The sequence below is a fragment of the Falco cherrug genome, chromosome 1 (genome assembly GCF_023634085.1).
Source record: "Falco cherrug isolate bFalChe1 chromosome 1, bFalChe1.pri, whole genome shotgun sequence".
NCBI classification, from domain to species: Eukaryota; Metazoa; Chordata; class Aves; order Falconiformes; family Falconidae; genus Falco; species Falco cherrug.
In genome coordinates, this window is record NC_073697.1 from 95,688,509 (window position 1) to 95,706,644 (window position 18,136).

Below are 18,136 nucleotides of genomic sequence, written 5' to 3' on the forward strand. Positions count from 1 at the left end.
ACATTAAGTCCAAAATTATAAAAGTAGCACAGAGAGCTGCTGGCAGGGGCAGCACCCACAGGGATGCTCCCCAGCCACCCTAGAAGCAAAGCCTGGGCTCCTCTCCAGCAGGGATTTTGGAGAGCCGTGTTCTCCCCAGCACACCGAAGTGTCTCGAGTCACAGCCCGTCCCCAGGGCCCTGACGTCAGTGAGCAGACGTCACCTCCATTGATTCTGGATCCAAATTCGATTCTGAATCCAAAATTGAAGGCGTCGGGGCTGGGGGCATGAGGGCAGAGCACAGCTCCCTGTATGCAGGGGTGGGAGAAATAAAAAAGCAGCAGCCACTGGGCAGCAGGTACCAGCCCTGCCAGCGAAAAACACAAGCAGAGCATTTTTGTGCTGTTTTTCCCTTTCTTAAAGCCTCCTCACTTCAAGGCTACTGGCTGGACATCCTCAGGCGCCACAGCTGGAGCAGGGTGATTGCCCACATAACTCCTGGACCGGGGCTCTATGAGCCCCCCAGCTATGGGGGACCTGGATTAAACCCCCCACAGGCTGCAGGCCCGCATTCCTCCTCACGCAGGGTCCTGCCCAGCTGAAGCCAGGGCTGCAAGGATGTCCCCCAGCAAGACCTGCCCATGCACTTTAGCATCCTTACAGGGATGCCACCCAGTGGGATACCAGAGTGATTCCAACATGAAGAACGCAGCAGGGTTTTGCCTCTTGGTCAATCAGATATTCTGTATAATTTCGTTATATTACAAGGTAGATATTGGGGAACAAGTCATGGAAAAGAAGCTGAGCACAGGCTCCAGCATAGGAGCAGCCCCATCCCATCCCAGCCAGCGCTCCATTCCCATGATCTGCAGGGATGCACACAAACAACCACTGGTTTGTTTCACCATCATCACCACCACCACCACCACCACTCTGGGGGCTGCGGTGGCTCCCTCGGCACTGCCAGGGCACACGGGCTCACCCAGCACCGACCATCCACCCCTCTGCTCCCTCCTCGCTATCTAATAATCACACTTGTGCGAAGCCATTGCCGTACATAAGGAAAAGAGAAAACATCCTTGGAGAGCCTAACAATCAGACAATTTTTAAGATCATGGAGCATTAAACCATTCCCAATAGGGTTTACTAATCAAACAGCCAAATCCTTCATAACCAACCAATCCCTACAGAGCAATTAAATCCTTCCCCTTTAAAACACTTGGCACGCTGTCTGGGGAGAAAAAGAAAAATTTGCAAAATTCATTTGATAAATTAACCAGGGAAAAGAAAGAAGTGAATCAAGCTTTGTTCTTTTCATTTTTTTTAATTATGGAATTCACAATGCCTGAATAATGTTTAATAAGAACTATGAAAATTCCTAACAGTATTACAACACAACACAAAAGAATTAACCTGGTTACCGTGAAAAATTGCATATTTAATTAAGAACAGAGAGTTCAAAACTATCCAGAGATTTCAAAAGTACCGTTGCCTAAGGGGCTAAATTACACGCTCGCAGTGCTGCTAACAGGGCTGGAGCACGCAATCATTACCCAAGTGTCCCCATTAAGTGACAATGGGCAGATGACATCAAATTCATTTCAAAAGCAACAGGAATTGAAGCATTCGCTTGGGTAGTGGAAGGGAAAGCGACTATCCTGCTGGTATAAACCAGACCCCTTGTTGATAAAGGCAATAATTAAAGAATAATGTTAATTAGCTGCTTTTATTTGAAAGAAAAGTGCAGTGGCAGGAGACGCTAGCTCTGTGGCGTGTGCCAAGCAGAGAACGGAGCAGGCGAAGCTGCTGGCCTTGGATGACTGCCCCATCCTGGGTGCCAGGACACGTGCCGGGGCCATGCCGTGGGCTGGGTCCCACCGGCCCCGGGCGCCCCCCTGCTCCGCCAGGGCTGGGGGCAGCTGGTTGGGATCAGCAGAGCACAGCCCACCGTCCATGCCAGAGGAAGGGAACCAGGGCACCCCGCTCCGGCATCAGCAAACGCTCACGGGGGAGAGACCCCATGGAAGAGCCTTCACCAGCAACTCAGGCGCTGGATTCAGGACCCAAGGGTGCTGCTCAAGGGACCCCGCGGGACCCAGCACGATGCTCTGCCCCACCAGGGAAAGCGGTCAGCCACAGCACAGGGGTCCCTCAGAGCCTTCCTCCTGGAGGGCATCATCCTTGCCATCATCCACCCTAGCCACCACATGCAGCTGTACTGCAGACGAGCATCACGGGGGGAGGGTTTTAGCAACACCACCCCCCCAAACCATGCCCCTGTGGGGCAGAGCCCACCGCTCCCCCGCCGGACCCCACCGCTGCCCCCTTGGCCGAGAAACAGGAGGGATGTGGGGTAATAATTACCCAGCTCCCAGGGATGAAGCAATGTTTGCCAAGCGCTCCAAGAGCTGCAGACCAAGGCAGCTCTCCCTGTCGACGTGATTAATAAAGAATAGATGTCCTCTGCAGCCAGGCTAAGCAATAACACACCGGCTGCGGCTCCAGTGAGCGGCTGTGCTTACACCACACATTACAAGACCCACTGCCAGCACCAGGTAATATTTTATTATGTTATCCCGACGGAAGAAAACAAAGGATGCCCGAGGTCCTGACTCTGGTGTAAAACTGCAGAAGCGTTACCAAAGGCAACAGCAGCGTGCTCAGAGCGGCTGACGCACGGCACAGCTCCCACCAGAGGAATATTTACACGGGGTTCAAATTGGTTATTTACTTTTTTAGAAATCTGCGTTGCAGAAGAACTAGCTAGCACGCACACACCAAGCAATTAATATTAAAACGGCCATGCGTTAGCAGCAAGTCGCTTAAACTGCGGCTAAATCAATACTCTGGGGTCCTGTTGCAGCTTTGGGGAAATCATTAAGTGCTACACCAAAGTAGTCAAAAAAATAATTACACAGCAAGGCTGTATTAAAAAAAAAAAAAAAAAAAACACCACACCACACTGAAACCATTTTGGAAGGTGGTGTCGGCTTGTTCAGCTATGGGAAATCGGGAAGCTCAGCTTGAAAGAAAAAAACACCAATTGAGGGAATACTGCAAAGCAGCTCTTCAGCACACACAGCCAAAATAAATCGTATTAAATATACAGATGAGTATATTTAAGCTGAAGTTGCCCATCGTTGCATGCTGCCCTTCTGACGAGGTTCCTGCATGCAAGTCTGGGGTGAGCAGATATTGCCCCCTCCTGCCGGGCTCCCCCTCCACCCCAAACTGGGATCTGCTGGGATCAACCGGGAAGGGGAGGATGCTGCTGCACCCCTGCTCATTAACAAGCACTGCGGTAAATAACGAGCACTTCAGCTTTCCAGGCTACCTAAGCCTTTTGGTTAGATTTTGCCAATGACCCCCTGTGGCTGGTGGCCTGCTGGCTCCAAGAGCTACTTCTTCACTGCACTGATCCAGCCTGGACCTCTCCGCAGAGATGCCCCCCAAGATCCTTCCTTCGCACGGGCAACCCAAACAGCACGCGCAGCCCTTCCCAGGGCTCTTCACCACGGGAGATGATGGACAAGCACACAGCCGTGCACCCAGGGCACAGGCACAACTGCCATGATGCTGCCAGGCCCCTTTTGGGGCTGATTTGCCCCAAAATGCTGGTCTGCAAGTGTACTTCATCCCTTGTGGCCCAGGATTGGGGAAACTGAGGCACAAAGCCATTGCCCAAGCCAGCAAGCGGGTGCTGGGGCAGTGCCCAGCCCAGCACAGAGCATCCCAGCTGTTTCACTCCATCACTTGCACCCACTGAGATTTCTCAGCCTGGGATAGGGAAGGGGACACGATCCCTTTTTATTTTTTTACAGTGGGCTGGGAACAGGAATCCTGAGTTTAAACCGTCCCGCAGAAAAACCCAATGCCCCACGCTCAGCCCCATCCTCCCCACCCACCGAGCCCCGAGATGGTGGGCTAAGGCACCTGCAGCCCCCACTCTCCCCAAGCCCCCCACCCCATCACCAAAGCCAAGCCGGGAGAGGGGGATTCTTAGCAGGGCAGCAATCTCAAGCAAGCCGGACCCAGCACACGGCCGAATCCCATTTCCCAGGTTTTGCCATCTTGGCAAGACATACCAAGAGCTGCAAGAAAGCTTGCACCACACACACACACAAAAAAAAAAAAAAGTAATTAAAGAAAACTCAGTCATAGATCCTAGTGCAACACACACAAGAAAGTGTTATGAAAGGGGAAAAGTTTTTAATAAAGTCTGCAAGTATATATTCCTCCTTTATCAACCTCAAGATTTATTGACCCAAGAAGCCATATTGACTGAATAAATCTTGATAATGACCCCAGCAGAAGTCAATACCTGCTTATTATCTCCCAAGTTGGGGAATTACATCTTTCGGTAATAGGAGCAGGATGGTACGAAGTGTGCTGAGAAACTTCACCCAGGCTTTTTGGGTAGAATGGATGCCTCTCATGAGCCTTTTCCAATCCAAGAGGGAATCTACTACACCATTAACAGAGCGAGCGAGCTGCACTGGTGTTTCTGGCTCGAGCTCTGGCAGGGGGAGCGCACACACCGTCACTTTTGAACCCTAAATTAATTTCGTTTCAAGGCAGGCTGTTGAGGACCAGGATGCTGCAGCTTGCCATCACCCTCCCTCCCCGCAAACAATGGCCCTGCATTTTCAATTTGCCATGTTGTGTCAGCAGCTCCCGGGATAATTCCCTGAAATTCAAGACTTGGGAATTCCTGCAGCCAGGGATGTACAGCACCGTGATTATGCCGGCACCCAAGGGAGGAAGGGAGCAGGATCGCCACTGTCCCACAGGACACACAGCCACCCCTGGGAACCCAAACACACTGCTTTTCTCCAACCAGCAAAGGCAGGAAGGGAAAACAGGGGAGCAGACGGGCCACTCCAGCCCCCAAATCATAGACAAGCAAAGCCTCCTGCATTGAAAGACAGTGCTTTTCTGCCAACAGTTAACTTTCCATTCAGCAGAGAAAACAAGTAGCTATGGGACTGGCATGCACAACAATTATGCCTGCATTTTTATTTGAAGTCTCTGCAGACAGAAAGAAAAATTAACTGAAGGGAGCAGCTCCTGTGCCAACATATGGAGAGAGATGAACAGCGAGTTCTGCATGCTCCACCAAGGTTATCTAGTTAAGCAAGTACCTCCTAAAGGACTCGAAGGCTGGGAGTGTACTGCTTGCTTAATCTGGTCATAAATAATAATTCGGATCACCAAACATTTTAATATTCAGCTCCACCTGCAGCACACGAGCCCTGCTGAGCCCTGCCAAACTCATGGCTGAAAGGCAGCGGGAGGTGACGACGCAGCCCAGAGACCACAGTGAAACTGCTCCCCTCTCGCCATCAAACCACACAGGGCATTGATGCCAGGGGCTCCTCCACTGCCCCAGCTGCCTCAAAGTACTCCATGAACCCCCCCTCCATGCTCACTCCCATTTTGGGGGGCATAGCAGCCCCCAGCGCTCTGCTTGCTGCCCCCATGCCCACCTACAAGCCGAAAAGCCCACCAGGAGGCGGAAGAGCCGATTCCCTCCAGTCCCACAAAATCAAATTATACTTCCATCCCTGTCCCCTATTTGCCTCTTGGTCACAAACGTGTGGGGTTTTTTGGTGGGTTTTTTTTTTTACAGCACCCCCCCTCCAAGGCCACAGAGACAATCCACTAAACTGGATCAGGAGGCCAGCGTGTACATCTCTAGTGGGCTGCAGCACACACACAATTAATTAATGGATTTATTAATTAGGGAAGAAGTCACTCTTCGGGCTGGAATTGGGGTCACCAGTTTCTAAAGTGAGAGCTGTGGAGCTAAAGATAAACTCTCATTTTCTGCAGCTCTCTTCTTGTCTGGCAGCGTCTCAATTATTCAGAGGAAAAAAAAAAAAGAAAAAAACCAACAAAACCCCCACAAAACCCCACATTTCACTTCAGGAACTTCACTGTCTGACTTTCTGCCAACGCACAACACAGACCCAACAGCAGGTGAGACCAGCAACATGGCCCATCGCATCCTCCCCTTCACGTGTAAATTGAAAACATTAGAAATATTTGTTCCCAATGAAGGATTTAGGGGGAACAGTGGGATGCAGGGTGGATGCTGCACCTCAGGCTCTCTCAAGGAAGGAGCTGCGGTGGAGGTGTCAAGGAAGGGGACACCAGAAAGCGGTCAATGATGGTGACATGCAAAGACACTCAAGTCCCCCCATTGCCAAGGTTTTAATGGGCCATGCTGGAGCATCAGCTGTGCTTTCTTTGGTGGTCAGTTCAGCTGAACCTCCTTGGCGGCACATGGAAGGGACAAGCATTTCCAGCCACCACAGTCCTAGATTTCTAAGGGAAGAGGGCTCCTCGGTGAAAGAAAGAAACATGACCAGTGTTCCTGCCGAGAGACAGGCTACAGAGCACAGCCTCAGTAGGAAACAGTAGAGAATCCACACAATGAGCACCATCACGAATGCTCTGGGCATTGGGAACCTCTCAAGAGAGGCGCACAGTTCTCAGACAACAGATAACCCAATCATGAGACATCTGCAGAGAACCAGGCTTCATTAGTGCCACTGCTCCTAAATCCATATTAATTGTTTAAGCGGGACAATTCTGCTGCCCACACTCGGCGGAGCCACTGGAAAGCACAAACCACCTTCACAACCTACAGCGCTCCTCAGCTGCCCCTGGGCACAGGCTGCACTTGCATCAACCCTGAGATTCCACTTGGAAAGACAAAACCCCCCTGAGATGGGGCACCCAGAGCCCCCCCGGGCTCCCCCCTCTTGCCCCTGGGCACAGCGACCTCAGCACCATCCCACTCTCCACCTCTGCAAAGCAGGGGTGGGAACGGAGAGTGTTGGGTACTGGAGATGCTGGAGAAAACTGGAAGGTCCCACCAGTCTCTCCCTCGTAAGAGCCCAAAAAATCCCACGTGGGACCCGGGGAATTTGAGTGCCCCCCACCCAGAGCCCCAAAAGCACCCTGGCCTCCCCCCGAGGTTATCCTGCCCACAGGCTGCTCCACACGAGCGCGGTTAAGTTTATTAGTCCAAGCTGCAGGAATTAGACTTCAGCCAAGAGGACTGATAGCTTATTTACTGCTGTCGTCTATATAAAGAAGAATTTTGACACATTGTTAAATGATAGCACATTTAGATAAGTCAAGCTGTCATATCATTTAATGGATGTCTAAACTCCCTCTGTAGCTGAGATGTAAAATTTATGCACTTCAGAATATCATAAGGTTGTAATATTTTAATCACATCCACAGTTGTGGGTTGTGGTGGGGTTTTTTTTCTCCCTTAAACTTTGAACAGCAAAAAACATTCCATCAACCAGACCACGCTCCCAGGCTCCCGGCACACTGCCATCCGGCGGAGCCGCCACCGAAGTTTCTGCCCAACTCTGCTCCGGCACGCGGAGAGCATTTGCATTACAGGAAATAAAACGAAGAGCATTTTATTTGACGAACCAAACGCTGGAGCTGTATAGCCAGAGCTCATCTGCATAATGAGATGTGAAGACATTTATAAAAGATGGCTCTAATTGGTCTCTCTCCCCTCACTTGCGGTTGTATTTATTATCCCAAATCAGCAGCTCACAACTCTTCCCATTTTTTGCCGTTTTAACACGGAATGGGTTAGATGAAAACAGCATCCGGCACACGGAGCGTGTAATCCATACAACGCTAACCGGAACATAATAAACTGAGAGCAAATTAAAACACAAAAAAACTATAAAGGTATGAATCCCACTATGACTGTTATATACAAGAAAGCTGTAAAAAAAATACTGCATTAGTAATGTACACAATAAAACAATCTCATAACCCAGTGAAATATGTCTGGTATTATCTTTGATAGAATTTTATCTCTTCTCATTTCCGAGACTATTTGCTGTAAAAAGGCTCAACGCTGTTTCGATCAAAGTGCTGCTGAGTAGCACATTATCTACATGTTTTACATATGCCCACCATTCATCAGGGTTGCTCAAACTCTGCCATTCCCAGCTAGCCCCAGGCCAGCAGAGCTGCTTAGACACATACATTAATAAGGAAGGAGAAAAAAAAAAAAAAGGAGGAAAGAAAAATAAGGAAAAACTCCTTGGAAAATATGAATGGATTGTTTCCTCTTTTTTAATTCGTTTCCCCCCCCCCCCATTTTTTTTATTTATTTTTTTTTAAGTAGAGGGCATTAGGCCAAGCTGGCACAAGGTCACCTTTCCCACCATCATCCCGGCGAGGCGACGAAGCCTGCCCAGAAGTCAATCCCCACCGCTCCCTCTCCCGCTCTGCACCCAGCCACAGCCACCTGGTCCAGCAGAACGGCAGGGACGGAGCCTGCCCACCGACCCCCACCCCCCCCACCGGGATGGAGGGCTGCCCACCGCCCGGCCCCGCCGGCAAAGTTCCCCCTGCCACAGACCCACGGAAAAGTAGCCGCCAGCGTTTTGCCTTTCCATAACGGTCTGCGCGCACCCGCAGGTCCCCAGCGTGCCGTAGCGGGGAACGCTGCCCAGCCCCGGCGCCGAGCGCCCTAATCCTGCCCAGCCACAATGCCCGAGCTGAGCAGTCGTGGCCAGCCGGCCGGCCGCGCTACCTGCGGTACTTTTCGGGTCGCCTAGCACAGATGCGGCACGGGATCCGCTTCAAAGCCAAAATGTATGAAAGGCTGGAACTGTTGCTGCAGCACCGGAGCCCCAGAAATCGCACTCCCATTTGTTTACTCCCCTACGAAGCGTGCTACGTCTTAAACTCCGTAATATCCTACAGGGATGAACCCATTTCATGTCCGTGTCAACCAGCCTTTCGGCTTCTGTAGTAGAGCCAGGCTGGGTTTCATCCCATGACGCTGGGCGAGCTATTGTGTTAATTAGCCGCCTCCCCGCGACCGCGGTGCCTATTTAAGGTCACGGGCTGCCAGCACCCCCCGACCAGCCTCCCCCCGCCCGCGTTAACAAAGGACTTACCGTTACCGCCGAGGGCACCACGGCGGGGCACGGCGGCCGGGACCTGCCCAGCGCCACAAAGGCGCCCCCCGCCCCCGCGCCGCAGCCCGCCCCGGTCCCGCACGCCGCCGGCCGGCCCCGGCCCGCGGTAACAATGGCAGCGCGGCGGGGCTCCGGCCGGCGCCGCTCCGCCCGCCCCGGGCTACCGCGCCCCCGCCGGCCCCGGGCAGCGGGGAGCGGGCCGGCCCCGCCGCGGCGGGGGGGCGACAGGCGGCGGGGACACTTGGCGGCCCGCGGGCACCTGCGGCTGCGCTCCGCGGGCGGGCACCGCCACAAACTTGGCGGAGCGGCGCGGGGGGCCGCGCTCCCCGCAACTTCATCCCGCGCAACTTCCCTCCCTCCCGCCGGGGCGGAGCGGCGGCCGCCCCCCCGGCCCCGCTGTCACCTCGGGGGCGGCGGGGCGGGGGCCGGGCGGCTCCATCGCCGCTAGCGCTGCTCCATGCTCCCGGGCGGCGCCGAACAAAGAGCGGCGGCGGCGGGGATCAATTTCTGATACCTATCGATGGGGAAGGGCGGGCGGAGGGAGGGCGGGAGCGGGCGGGGGGGGGGCGGGAGGGATGGGGGCGGCCGCCCGGATCCCCCCCCCGCCGCCAGCCCCGCGGCCGCCGCCGCCGCCACCAACCTGGAGCCGGCGGACATCAAACCGCGTCCGGTACCGAAACATCGATCCCACGTCGGCGGCCATCTTGGGGGAGCCCGGCGGCGCGGAGGGGCGCGGAGCGGCGCGGAGGGGAGCGCAGCACAGCGCAGCGCAGCGCCCGCCGCCGCGCCCCGCGGGGAGGGACGGGCCGCCCCCCTCCCCGGCACCGGAACACTCCCCCCCCCGGCTCCGGGATCCCGCCGGACCTCGCCGGGGAAGGGGCGCAGCACCTCGGCGCAACGATCCCCCCCCCCCCCCCCCCCCCAATAAATCAGTATTTTCTTAAAGCAGCGCTTTAAGAACCCGGCTCAGCGGTTGGGCTTGAGGGTCTCCAAGGTCTTTCCCAGCCGCAATTGGCTCCGTGACACCCAGTGCCGCAGGAAGGTGGGAAACGGCCACCCAGCAGCCACCCGTCAAACTTTTTCAGCGGGGGCTGGGTTTTTCTCTTGCCCTCCCTTAACCTGACACATCCAGCACCTTTGACCCTGGTGGGAGTTGCTCCAGCAAACGCGCTCCAGGAAAAATCCCAACGTCCAGGCCACGTTCGGGCTCTGTTTTAAATTAACGTGCCTGGGCACGGAAGAATTTGACCAACTTCATCGGAGAGCAGCCAGCAGCGCCTGGGCACTACCAAAACCTGGCCAAGAAATACCCCCGTGGCTTTCCTACCCCAAAACAACCCGAATAACTTCCCACCTCTGCCCCACAGCCTGTCAAACCAACTATGCAATGTTAATTGAGCTTTGAGTGTTAATTCCCTTTGCCCAGGGGCAAGCAGCCACCCCACCCCACCCACCTCCCGCCGTGCTTGCACCAGAGGGACCCCAGCATCACCGGCCGTGACTCGCTTTTCAGCGGAGAAGGGCTGAGCTGCCCCTTCGGGTACGTTTTGCAGCGGGTATTTGCAGACCAAGCAAGTGCAGCGTTTTAATATTCCTGCTAAGGAGCAGGTAACACCCCAAGCTGTTGTGCAGACACGTGCACGCCTCTGCGCATGGAAGAGCCCAGGGCTCCTGCCAGGTGGTGACACAAACCCACAGCCCTTCTCTGGTCCCCAAGGCCCAGCGTGGGGCAAGCTGCCCACCCCCCACCCCCCCCATGGAGGGGGATGCAGCCTTGCAGCGTTGGCCCAGGCTCACCAGCCCCGGGCACTGCTTTGCCTCTGAAGCTGCGGGGAGGCTGAGGGCAGCACGCAGTAGCCCCCTGGCTCACCAGCGTGCTGCTCCTCCCATCTTACCCGTCACCGCTTGCCACGGCAGAGATCCCAGTGGAGGAGTTGGAGGGGCTGGAGGAAGATGGTCAGCCATCCCGGCAGCCTCCACTACCCGTGCACATGGATGCCAGCAAAGCCAGGACAAGCACTCCTGCAGCTGTCACTCGGGGTCTTCCACCATCCCAGCCCCAAAGCTCTTGGCTCCTCTCACTGCCGTGGCTCTTGTGGCACTGGAGCCTCTCCCTGCACATGGCTGGGGAGAGAACAGCATCCCCCCCATCCCGGGGCTTGGCCCCACCTGGCAGCTCAGGTATCATCCTGCTGACGTTACTTGCATTTTGCAGAACCCTTGGAATTCCAATAAAAAGTATAGCTGGAGTTCAGAAGATACTGAAGAAGAGGAGTAGCCTTCAAACCGCACCCGGCTCTGCGGGTGCTTCCGACAGGTCTGCTCCTTCCCTTCTCGCCATCTGAAGCTCACCGGCACCAGGAAAACTGTCCAAAAGGGTAAGGCAGACACCCAAAGTGACCTTGGTACCACGCTGTAGCACAAGCGGCTAGGAAATGATCTCTTCTTTCTCATCTCTTCCAGTCAGAGAAACTCAGAGCTGCTCACAATCCCACAATTGCAAAACGCCTCAGGCAGAAGAACGAGTGAACAGAAAATCAAAGTTCAAAGAAAGGATTTGCAAGAGCCAAGACGGCTTGTGTTAGAGAGAGCCTGGACGCTCCCAAGACCCCCGCTCCAGCTCCTTCCCCACCTCCAGAGCTGGCTGGAGAAGTGGGCTCCCGCGGCAGGTCCTGCTCACAGTGCAGCAACAAAAGCACCCGGCCCGCCTGGAACTGGTGAAGCCCAATGCAGTTGCAAACACTCAGCTGAAACCTCAGCACCACTGGCATCAACAGCAAACTCCATGGATGCACCAAGACCCCAACCATCACCAGCCTCTGCACTGTCCCTGCTGGAGTGCACCCAAGTCAAGCACCCAGCTTTGCTCTGGAAATAAATAGATCCTCTCTCAGCCCCCACAACCACAAAAACCAGAAAACCTGAGCCCCCTGGAAGGCACTGAGATTTGTAATGAGGTTGGGTCTGCTGGTGGTGCCAGGCAAGTGTCTCACCTTTGGCTTAATGAGGCTGCAATTAGCCAGCAGTGAGAGCACCAGCTGTGCAAGGCGGGGATCCCTCCAGGGGAATTCATTTCCATCCCTCCATCCCTCTCTCAGGGCCCTGCACAGGGCGGGGTGGGGGGGTGGGGGGGTGGGGCTTGGTCTTGGTCTTGGTCTTGGTCTTGGTCTTGGGCTTGGGCTTGGGGTTGGGGTTGGGGGGTGGTGCTGGTGGTGCTGCTGGTGGTGGTGGTGGTGGTGGTGGGTGGTTACAGGTGGGTCAATAAACCCAGGTGGGATGGATGCTCTTAGCTGAGGTGAGAGTTGGTTTCTGCTGTTTGATGCCAAGGTGTCAAGGTGTCCTCCCCTTGGGGATGGCTCAATCTGTTCATGACCAAGATGTTCCAGGTATCTGCTGTTGGGCACCATCAGAGACAGGTCGCACCAAGGGGACCTTCTCCCCGCACCCACAAAGCTGATCTTATGCCCATACATCACTGCCCCACTCTGCTGCTGAGGGAACAGGGGAGCCGGCTCGTAAATCAGAAATAGAACTAACGGCATCTTTGGTGAGCAAATTAAATTGTGGGCTTTGGAGGAATGTTTCTGTTTGGCCAAATGACTATTAAATCGATGGGAGCCGTAAGGAAGAGGAGAGGGGCTGTGCCCTGTGCCACACAGAGGGATGGAGAGGTGCAGGGCAGCACCCTCCATCCCTGCTCCCCCTGTGTCCCCGTGTCCCCTTGGGCAGCGTCCCTCTGGACCCCGGGGAACCCCGGGGGAGCAGGGGGAGCCCGGCCCCACCGCCCACCGCCCCTAAGGGCTCGCCCGCCCGGGGGAGGGCTGCGAGGTGCGGGTTAATAAATCAGTTTGTCTCCAGAAGGGTTTGCTTTGTGCGCCTGACAATAGCCCGTTGTAAATGGCAGCCTCTTGCCTCCTCTTCTGAAAGGCTTTTCATTAAAATATGGAAGGGGCTTTTCTGTGTACTTTAAAAAAAAAAGAAAAGAAAAGGATTTCAGCATACTCCCATTTCAGGCATTAATTTATTCTCTCCTTCCTGACATCTGCGATCCACATGGTAGGTCCTTTGTGCGGTGATCTGGCCCCGGTAGGTGGCTGAGGGGTGATGCTGGCGCAGGCCAGCGGTGACGGGCCAGCGGTGACGGTGAAGGTGAGCCTTATCCCAAGGATGGGCAGGGGGATGGCAGGCGCCACACCAAGGGACAGCAGCGCCATCAGGTCCTGGGGCTGGCCAGGAGCTGGAGCCCAGCTTCAGCCCGGGGCACAGAGCAGAAAGACCCTCATGGGGACCCAGAGGGCCACTGCCGGAGCCCTGTTCCCATCCCATGAAGCAGCACAGCCCTGTCAGCTGTCACCAAGCGGAGCTGGGTCCTGGGGTCTGGGAGACCCTGGCAGGGGCTCCCCTGCCTACCCCGTGCCCCCTGCAGCAGGGTCTCTGCCTCCTGCAGCCGAGAGGCCAGGGTCAGCCCAGCGATGCCAGCGATGCCCGGCTCTGCCTGGCCCAGGGAGGCAGGAGCCATGCTCCGTAGCGGGGCACCAGCTGTTCCAGCCTCTGTGCCGTGCTCTCCCAAATGGTTTGAAGTGTTGCACAGCACGGCAGCCCATCACCGCGGCTGCTGTAACTTCATGGCAGCCTGCCCTCTCCCTCCTACCCTTCTCCCTGTCTCGCTCCTCCCTGCACCTCCCCCTTCTGCTCCTTTCCCTTCTGTCCCTCCCATTCCCTGCCCTCTCCCCTCATCCCTCTTCCCCTGCCCCTCTCCCTGCCCTCGCCCCCCACACTGCCCTCTCCCCCTGCCCCTTTCTCCCTGCCCCTCTCCATGCCTTCTCCCCTCTCCCCAAATTTCTTCCTGCCCTCACCCCTCTCCCTGCCTTCTCCCGTCGACGCCTTCTCCTCTCCCCTCTCCCTGCCTTCTCATTTCCCCTCTCCCTGCCCTGCCCTCTCTCCCCCTGCCCCCTCCCCTCTCCCTGCTCCCCCATCACCCCCTGCCCCCTCCCTCTCCCTGCCCTTCCCTCTTTCGCCCTGCCCCCTCCCCTCTCCCTGCCCTCCCATCTCCCCTGCCCCCTCCCCTCCCTCTGCCCTCCCATCTCCCCTTTGCCCCCTCCCCTCTCCCTGCCCTCCCATCTCCCCCTGCCCCCTCCCCTCTCCCTGCCCTCCCATCTCCCCTGCCCCCTCCCCTCCCCCTGCCATCCCATCTCCCCTTTGCCCCCTCCCCTCTCCCTGCTCCCCCATCTCCCCCTGCCCCCTCCCCTCTCCCTGCCCTCCCCTCACTCCCCCTGCACCCTCCCCTCTCCCTGCCCTCCCATCTCCCCCTGCACCCTCCCTCTCCCTGCCCCCCATCTCCCCCTGCCCCCTCCCTCTCCCTGCCCTCCCATCTCCCCCTGCCCCCTCCCCTCTCCCTGCCCTCCCATCTCCCCCGACCCTTCCCCTCTCCCTGCCCCGCCGGGGACCAGGCAGCGCCCGCACCGCGCCCGCTACAATGGCGCCACCTGGCGGCGGCCGCCGCGCTGCAGCGCGTCCCAGCGGGCCGGGGCGGGGGCGCACGGGGGGCACTGCGGGGGCTGGGGCGGCACCCGAGCGGGACACTAAGGGACAGGGGGGCGCAGGGGGGCACAGGAGCGCAGGCTGAGCCGCCTCGGGGGGCACAGCGCCCCTCCGCCTCCCCTCGGTGCCCACCGCAGCTCCCGCAGCGCGTGCACTGAGCTGTGCCTGGCCTCAGCCCTCGGTGCCCCCGGGTGCCTGGGTCCCCCCACCGGCCACGCTTCTGCCGCGGCTACTTATTTTCAGGCACATGCCCCCTACAATTAGCACATGCGCTTTAATTAATTTGCCTTTTTGACTGCTTTGCCCACATTATCTCGACTACGGTGCGCATGGCAGATAACGCTGCTATTTCTGGCTCGGGAGGCCAGCACAGCTGCATCGTCCTGGGGCCACATCCCGCGCCCAGCACGGGGCACATCCCTGGGACAGGCCACAGCCCAGGGATGGGGGTATTCTCCATCCTCGTCCCCGTGACCTGCCTTGTCCCCGGCCCAGCCAGCCCCTGGTTTTGTGGGTGGCAGCTCTTCCCCAGACCCCTGAGCTGGGCAGATCCTCCTGGTTATTGCCGCAGTCCGAGTGAAAATGGAGCTCAATCAGGCAAAGATGCTAAATTAAGTCTGTTTGGAACAAGCTGTTAAACATGCAAACCTTCTGAACACGAAGGAGAGATGGATAAAACCCTCCCAGAGCTCCCAAAGATGCTGCCAGCAGAAGGGGGATGCAGGGAGGGAGTGCAAGGAAAGGGAAGGATGCCCCCAAGCCCCCCTGCAATGGCAGCCTGAGGTGCAGGGACGTGGCTGAGGGCACAGAAGCCGTCTGTGGCAGAGGAGATGGCCTCCGGCCACCAGCCAGCACTGGGACACATGGGCCAACCCTACAAGCCCCCTTGGCGTGAACTCCAGGGACAGGGTGGCCACCGGCATCAGCTTCAAGCAGCAGCTCTGCATTGCATAGGAATCCATTTTTCTATCTTTAATAAGCTTTCTCCCTTTAAAAATAATCATTACCAATAAACAAATATACCAGCCAGTGTATATAAGCATCAAATTAAGTAGCTACATGCATTTGTTATATTTGATATAGCCTTGTTAACTGGAAATTCCTAGGTTTGGAATATGTATTGATCTCAGCAAACATATATTATTTTACTGTAAGTACCAACAGCCATTGTAGTTAATATACAACAGTTTAATTTAAAATGCATTAGTTTAATAAAAATGCATAAAATAGAATTGCATTAGCTTCAATAAAAAATTCAATTTCATAAATATTATCCAGTGTTAAAATGCATTGATTTCTCAGGAAAATGTATTGGTCAAAGGCAATTTACATTGGTTTGAATGGGAATGTACTGGCGTGTATACATATGTATTAGTTTAGTCAAATGTATCTGATCGCATTAAAAAATATTGGTTGGAGCAAAAGATATGCATAAGGCAACCACAACGGCATGGAACGAGTGGCTGTGCAGGTTGGCTCTGGAGCATCCAGGCACGCCGGTACGGCTGTGCTTGGCCAGCCCTGGGACCCAGGCACCCCCAAATCGGCTCCGTCGATGTGTAGGCATGGGGTGACCCATGGGCACAATGCTGCTTGGCTCCCTGGGACGAAGGGAGCCCTTTATCAGCCACGGGCAGGACTTGGCTCGGGCACAGGCATGCGTCTCGCTCAGGCAGAGCACGTGCCTTGAAAAGAGCGGGGGTTAATCAAATCCTTTTGACTCCATTTTTTATCAAGCTCAAGAGGGGCTGTCCTATTAATTAGAAAGGCTTTTTCATGTAAAACACAGGCTCTTTTGCAGATAAGAAGGGACGATGCTTGATTTTGCCATGGCACAGATATGTGTGTTATTCCCTGACATCCATCCATGGGCTGCAGCCATTCCCAGCAGCTCTTTTGTTCACTACAGAGCTCTATAGGTATATAGGTACACATATACATATTTAAAGCACTTGGCTTTCCCTGGATGCCAGTAAGTCCTCCAACATCCACAGCAGGAGAAGGAAAAGATGTGCCTGGAGCCACCTCCATCCCCAGGCTGGACCAGGATCCTCATTGGGGGAGCAGGATCTGGCCCGTGCAGCACAGAGGATTACGTCTGACAGCGAGAAGTGAGCAGCGGAGCAGATGCACCGTCTTACAAATTATGGCAGAAGCACAGGCAGCCATCTGCATCCCATCCCCAGCCAGGATTTCTGTGCCATGCTCGGCACAGCCACCCCTTGAAGCCCCCAGCCACCATCTCATCCCTAACCACAACCTGGGCAACACCGGGGAGAGGCCAAGGTGTGACCCCTTCCAGGCTGGGCAGGCAGAAATTGTGCTTCCTCCACAAAAAAAAAAATATTCTGGGAAACCTCCATAGCTCTGGGGCTGCCTCCTGCCCTGCCAGCCATGTCCCGGCATGGACACGGAGCCAGGGACAGGCAGTGCCCAGGCAGCGCTGGTGGCTCCACGGCCGACCGGTCCCATTAAACCGCTACACATCACTTCCCTGATGCTTATGGATTTTTCCTTAATGCCACAAATTAAGGTAATTGGGCTCGGCTGGCCGATGAATCCAGTTGAACTTGGCAGGAGGAGGGAGCATCCATGCCGAGATTGATCCCCCTCATCCCCGGCTGTGCCCACAGGGCTGGGGCTGGTCCTCACCCTGGCTCTGCCCCCTTGGCTCTTGCCTGCCCTTTTGCTCAGACAGATCCCAAGCCCCATCCTGAAATCCCTTCCCTCAGCTGCAACTCCATCCAGACGAGGCAGTCATTCCTCTGTCAGGAAAGTCATTCCTTTCTCATCTCCGGGCACTTTTCCCTACACATTTCCCTGCTGCCTACTTCAACCCTCCCCGTAATGCCGTCCTCGCTGGCTCGGCCGCAGCAGCCGGCCATCAAGGTGTTGACCGAGCAGTGAGTTCCAGGGATTAAACACAGTATTTGTGTCCTCTGGGAGAACAAGGGCAGCGTCTAGGCAGAACCCAGAGCTCCAAGGATCTGGTTTCACGGTCCCCTTTTGTTCCCAGCCCTGTCCCAGCCCCCCCCAACACCCCGCTGGCCCACCAGCCTCCTTGACATGTGGAGGGGATGAGGCCAGGCAGCGGTATGGGCAGTGAGGCCGGCAGCCCCCCACACTCCACCTGTGGGTCAGGGCCATGCCAGGCACCGCAGAGCTTGGGGGAGGCTGTGGAGGCAGCTGCCAGGCATCCTTGGGCTGCCAGCACCATTCCCACCCCGGTATGCTCAAGCTCCCAGGGCAAGGCAAGAGGGAGGGGAGATAAAATTAACAGGCTAAAAAGATGGAAGACAAAGAACTGGAAAAGTGCCCGGTCCCAATGGCTAGTGGTCCTGCTCCACGAGGGCAGCAGAGGCTGGCAGAGGTCTGGCAGGATTGATGCTGCCTGCCAGCAGTTTGGTGGCTCCTGCTGCAGAAATGCAGCCTCTGGCCGGGGCAGCTGTGCCATGCCTGGGGTGGTGAGCTGCCACCGCCCCCCAGTGCTGCAGGATGTGGCCCCACACTGGGATGGGGAGAGTTAATTGTGTATGTCTCGCTGTGACCAGAGCTAGCAAGTGTTTGGCTTAACTGGGTGACAGGTGCCTCTGTGGGGGTGACACATGAGAGGGGAGCCCTGCGTGCCTGTCCGGCTTTGTGG

The 18,136-nt window shown here is 56.1% G+C and overlaps 1 protein-coding gene across 11 annotated transcripts in view; it reads right to left on the reverse strand.

Moving 5' to 3' along the window:
* The window catches only part of CUX2 (cut like homeobox 2), a 69,011-nt gene extending 59,314 nt beyond the window's left edge, over nt 1-9,697 (reverse strand). For 4 of the 11 annotated variants that reach the window (XM_055711161.1, XM_055711128.1, XM_055711157.1 and 1 more), the window contains exon 1: nt 9,593-9,697. In XM_055711161.1, coding sequence (XP_055567136.1) covers nt 9,593-9,655 — 63 coding nt within the window. In that variant the 5' untranslated portion in view covers nt 9,656-9,697. Of the gene's footprint in view, nt 1-8,561; nt 8,887-8,931; nt 8,954-9,355; nt 9,471-9,592 lie in introns of those variants that run through there. The other 7 variants (XM_055711069.1, XM_055711144.1, XM_055711100.1 and 4 more) reach the window with 5 other exon arrangements.
* Nucleotides 9,698-18,136: the final 8,439 nt, after the last annotated feature.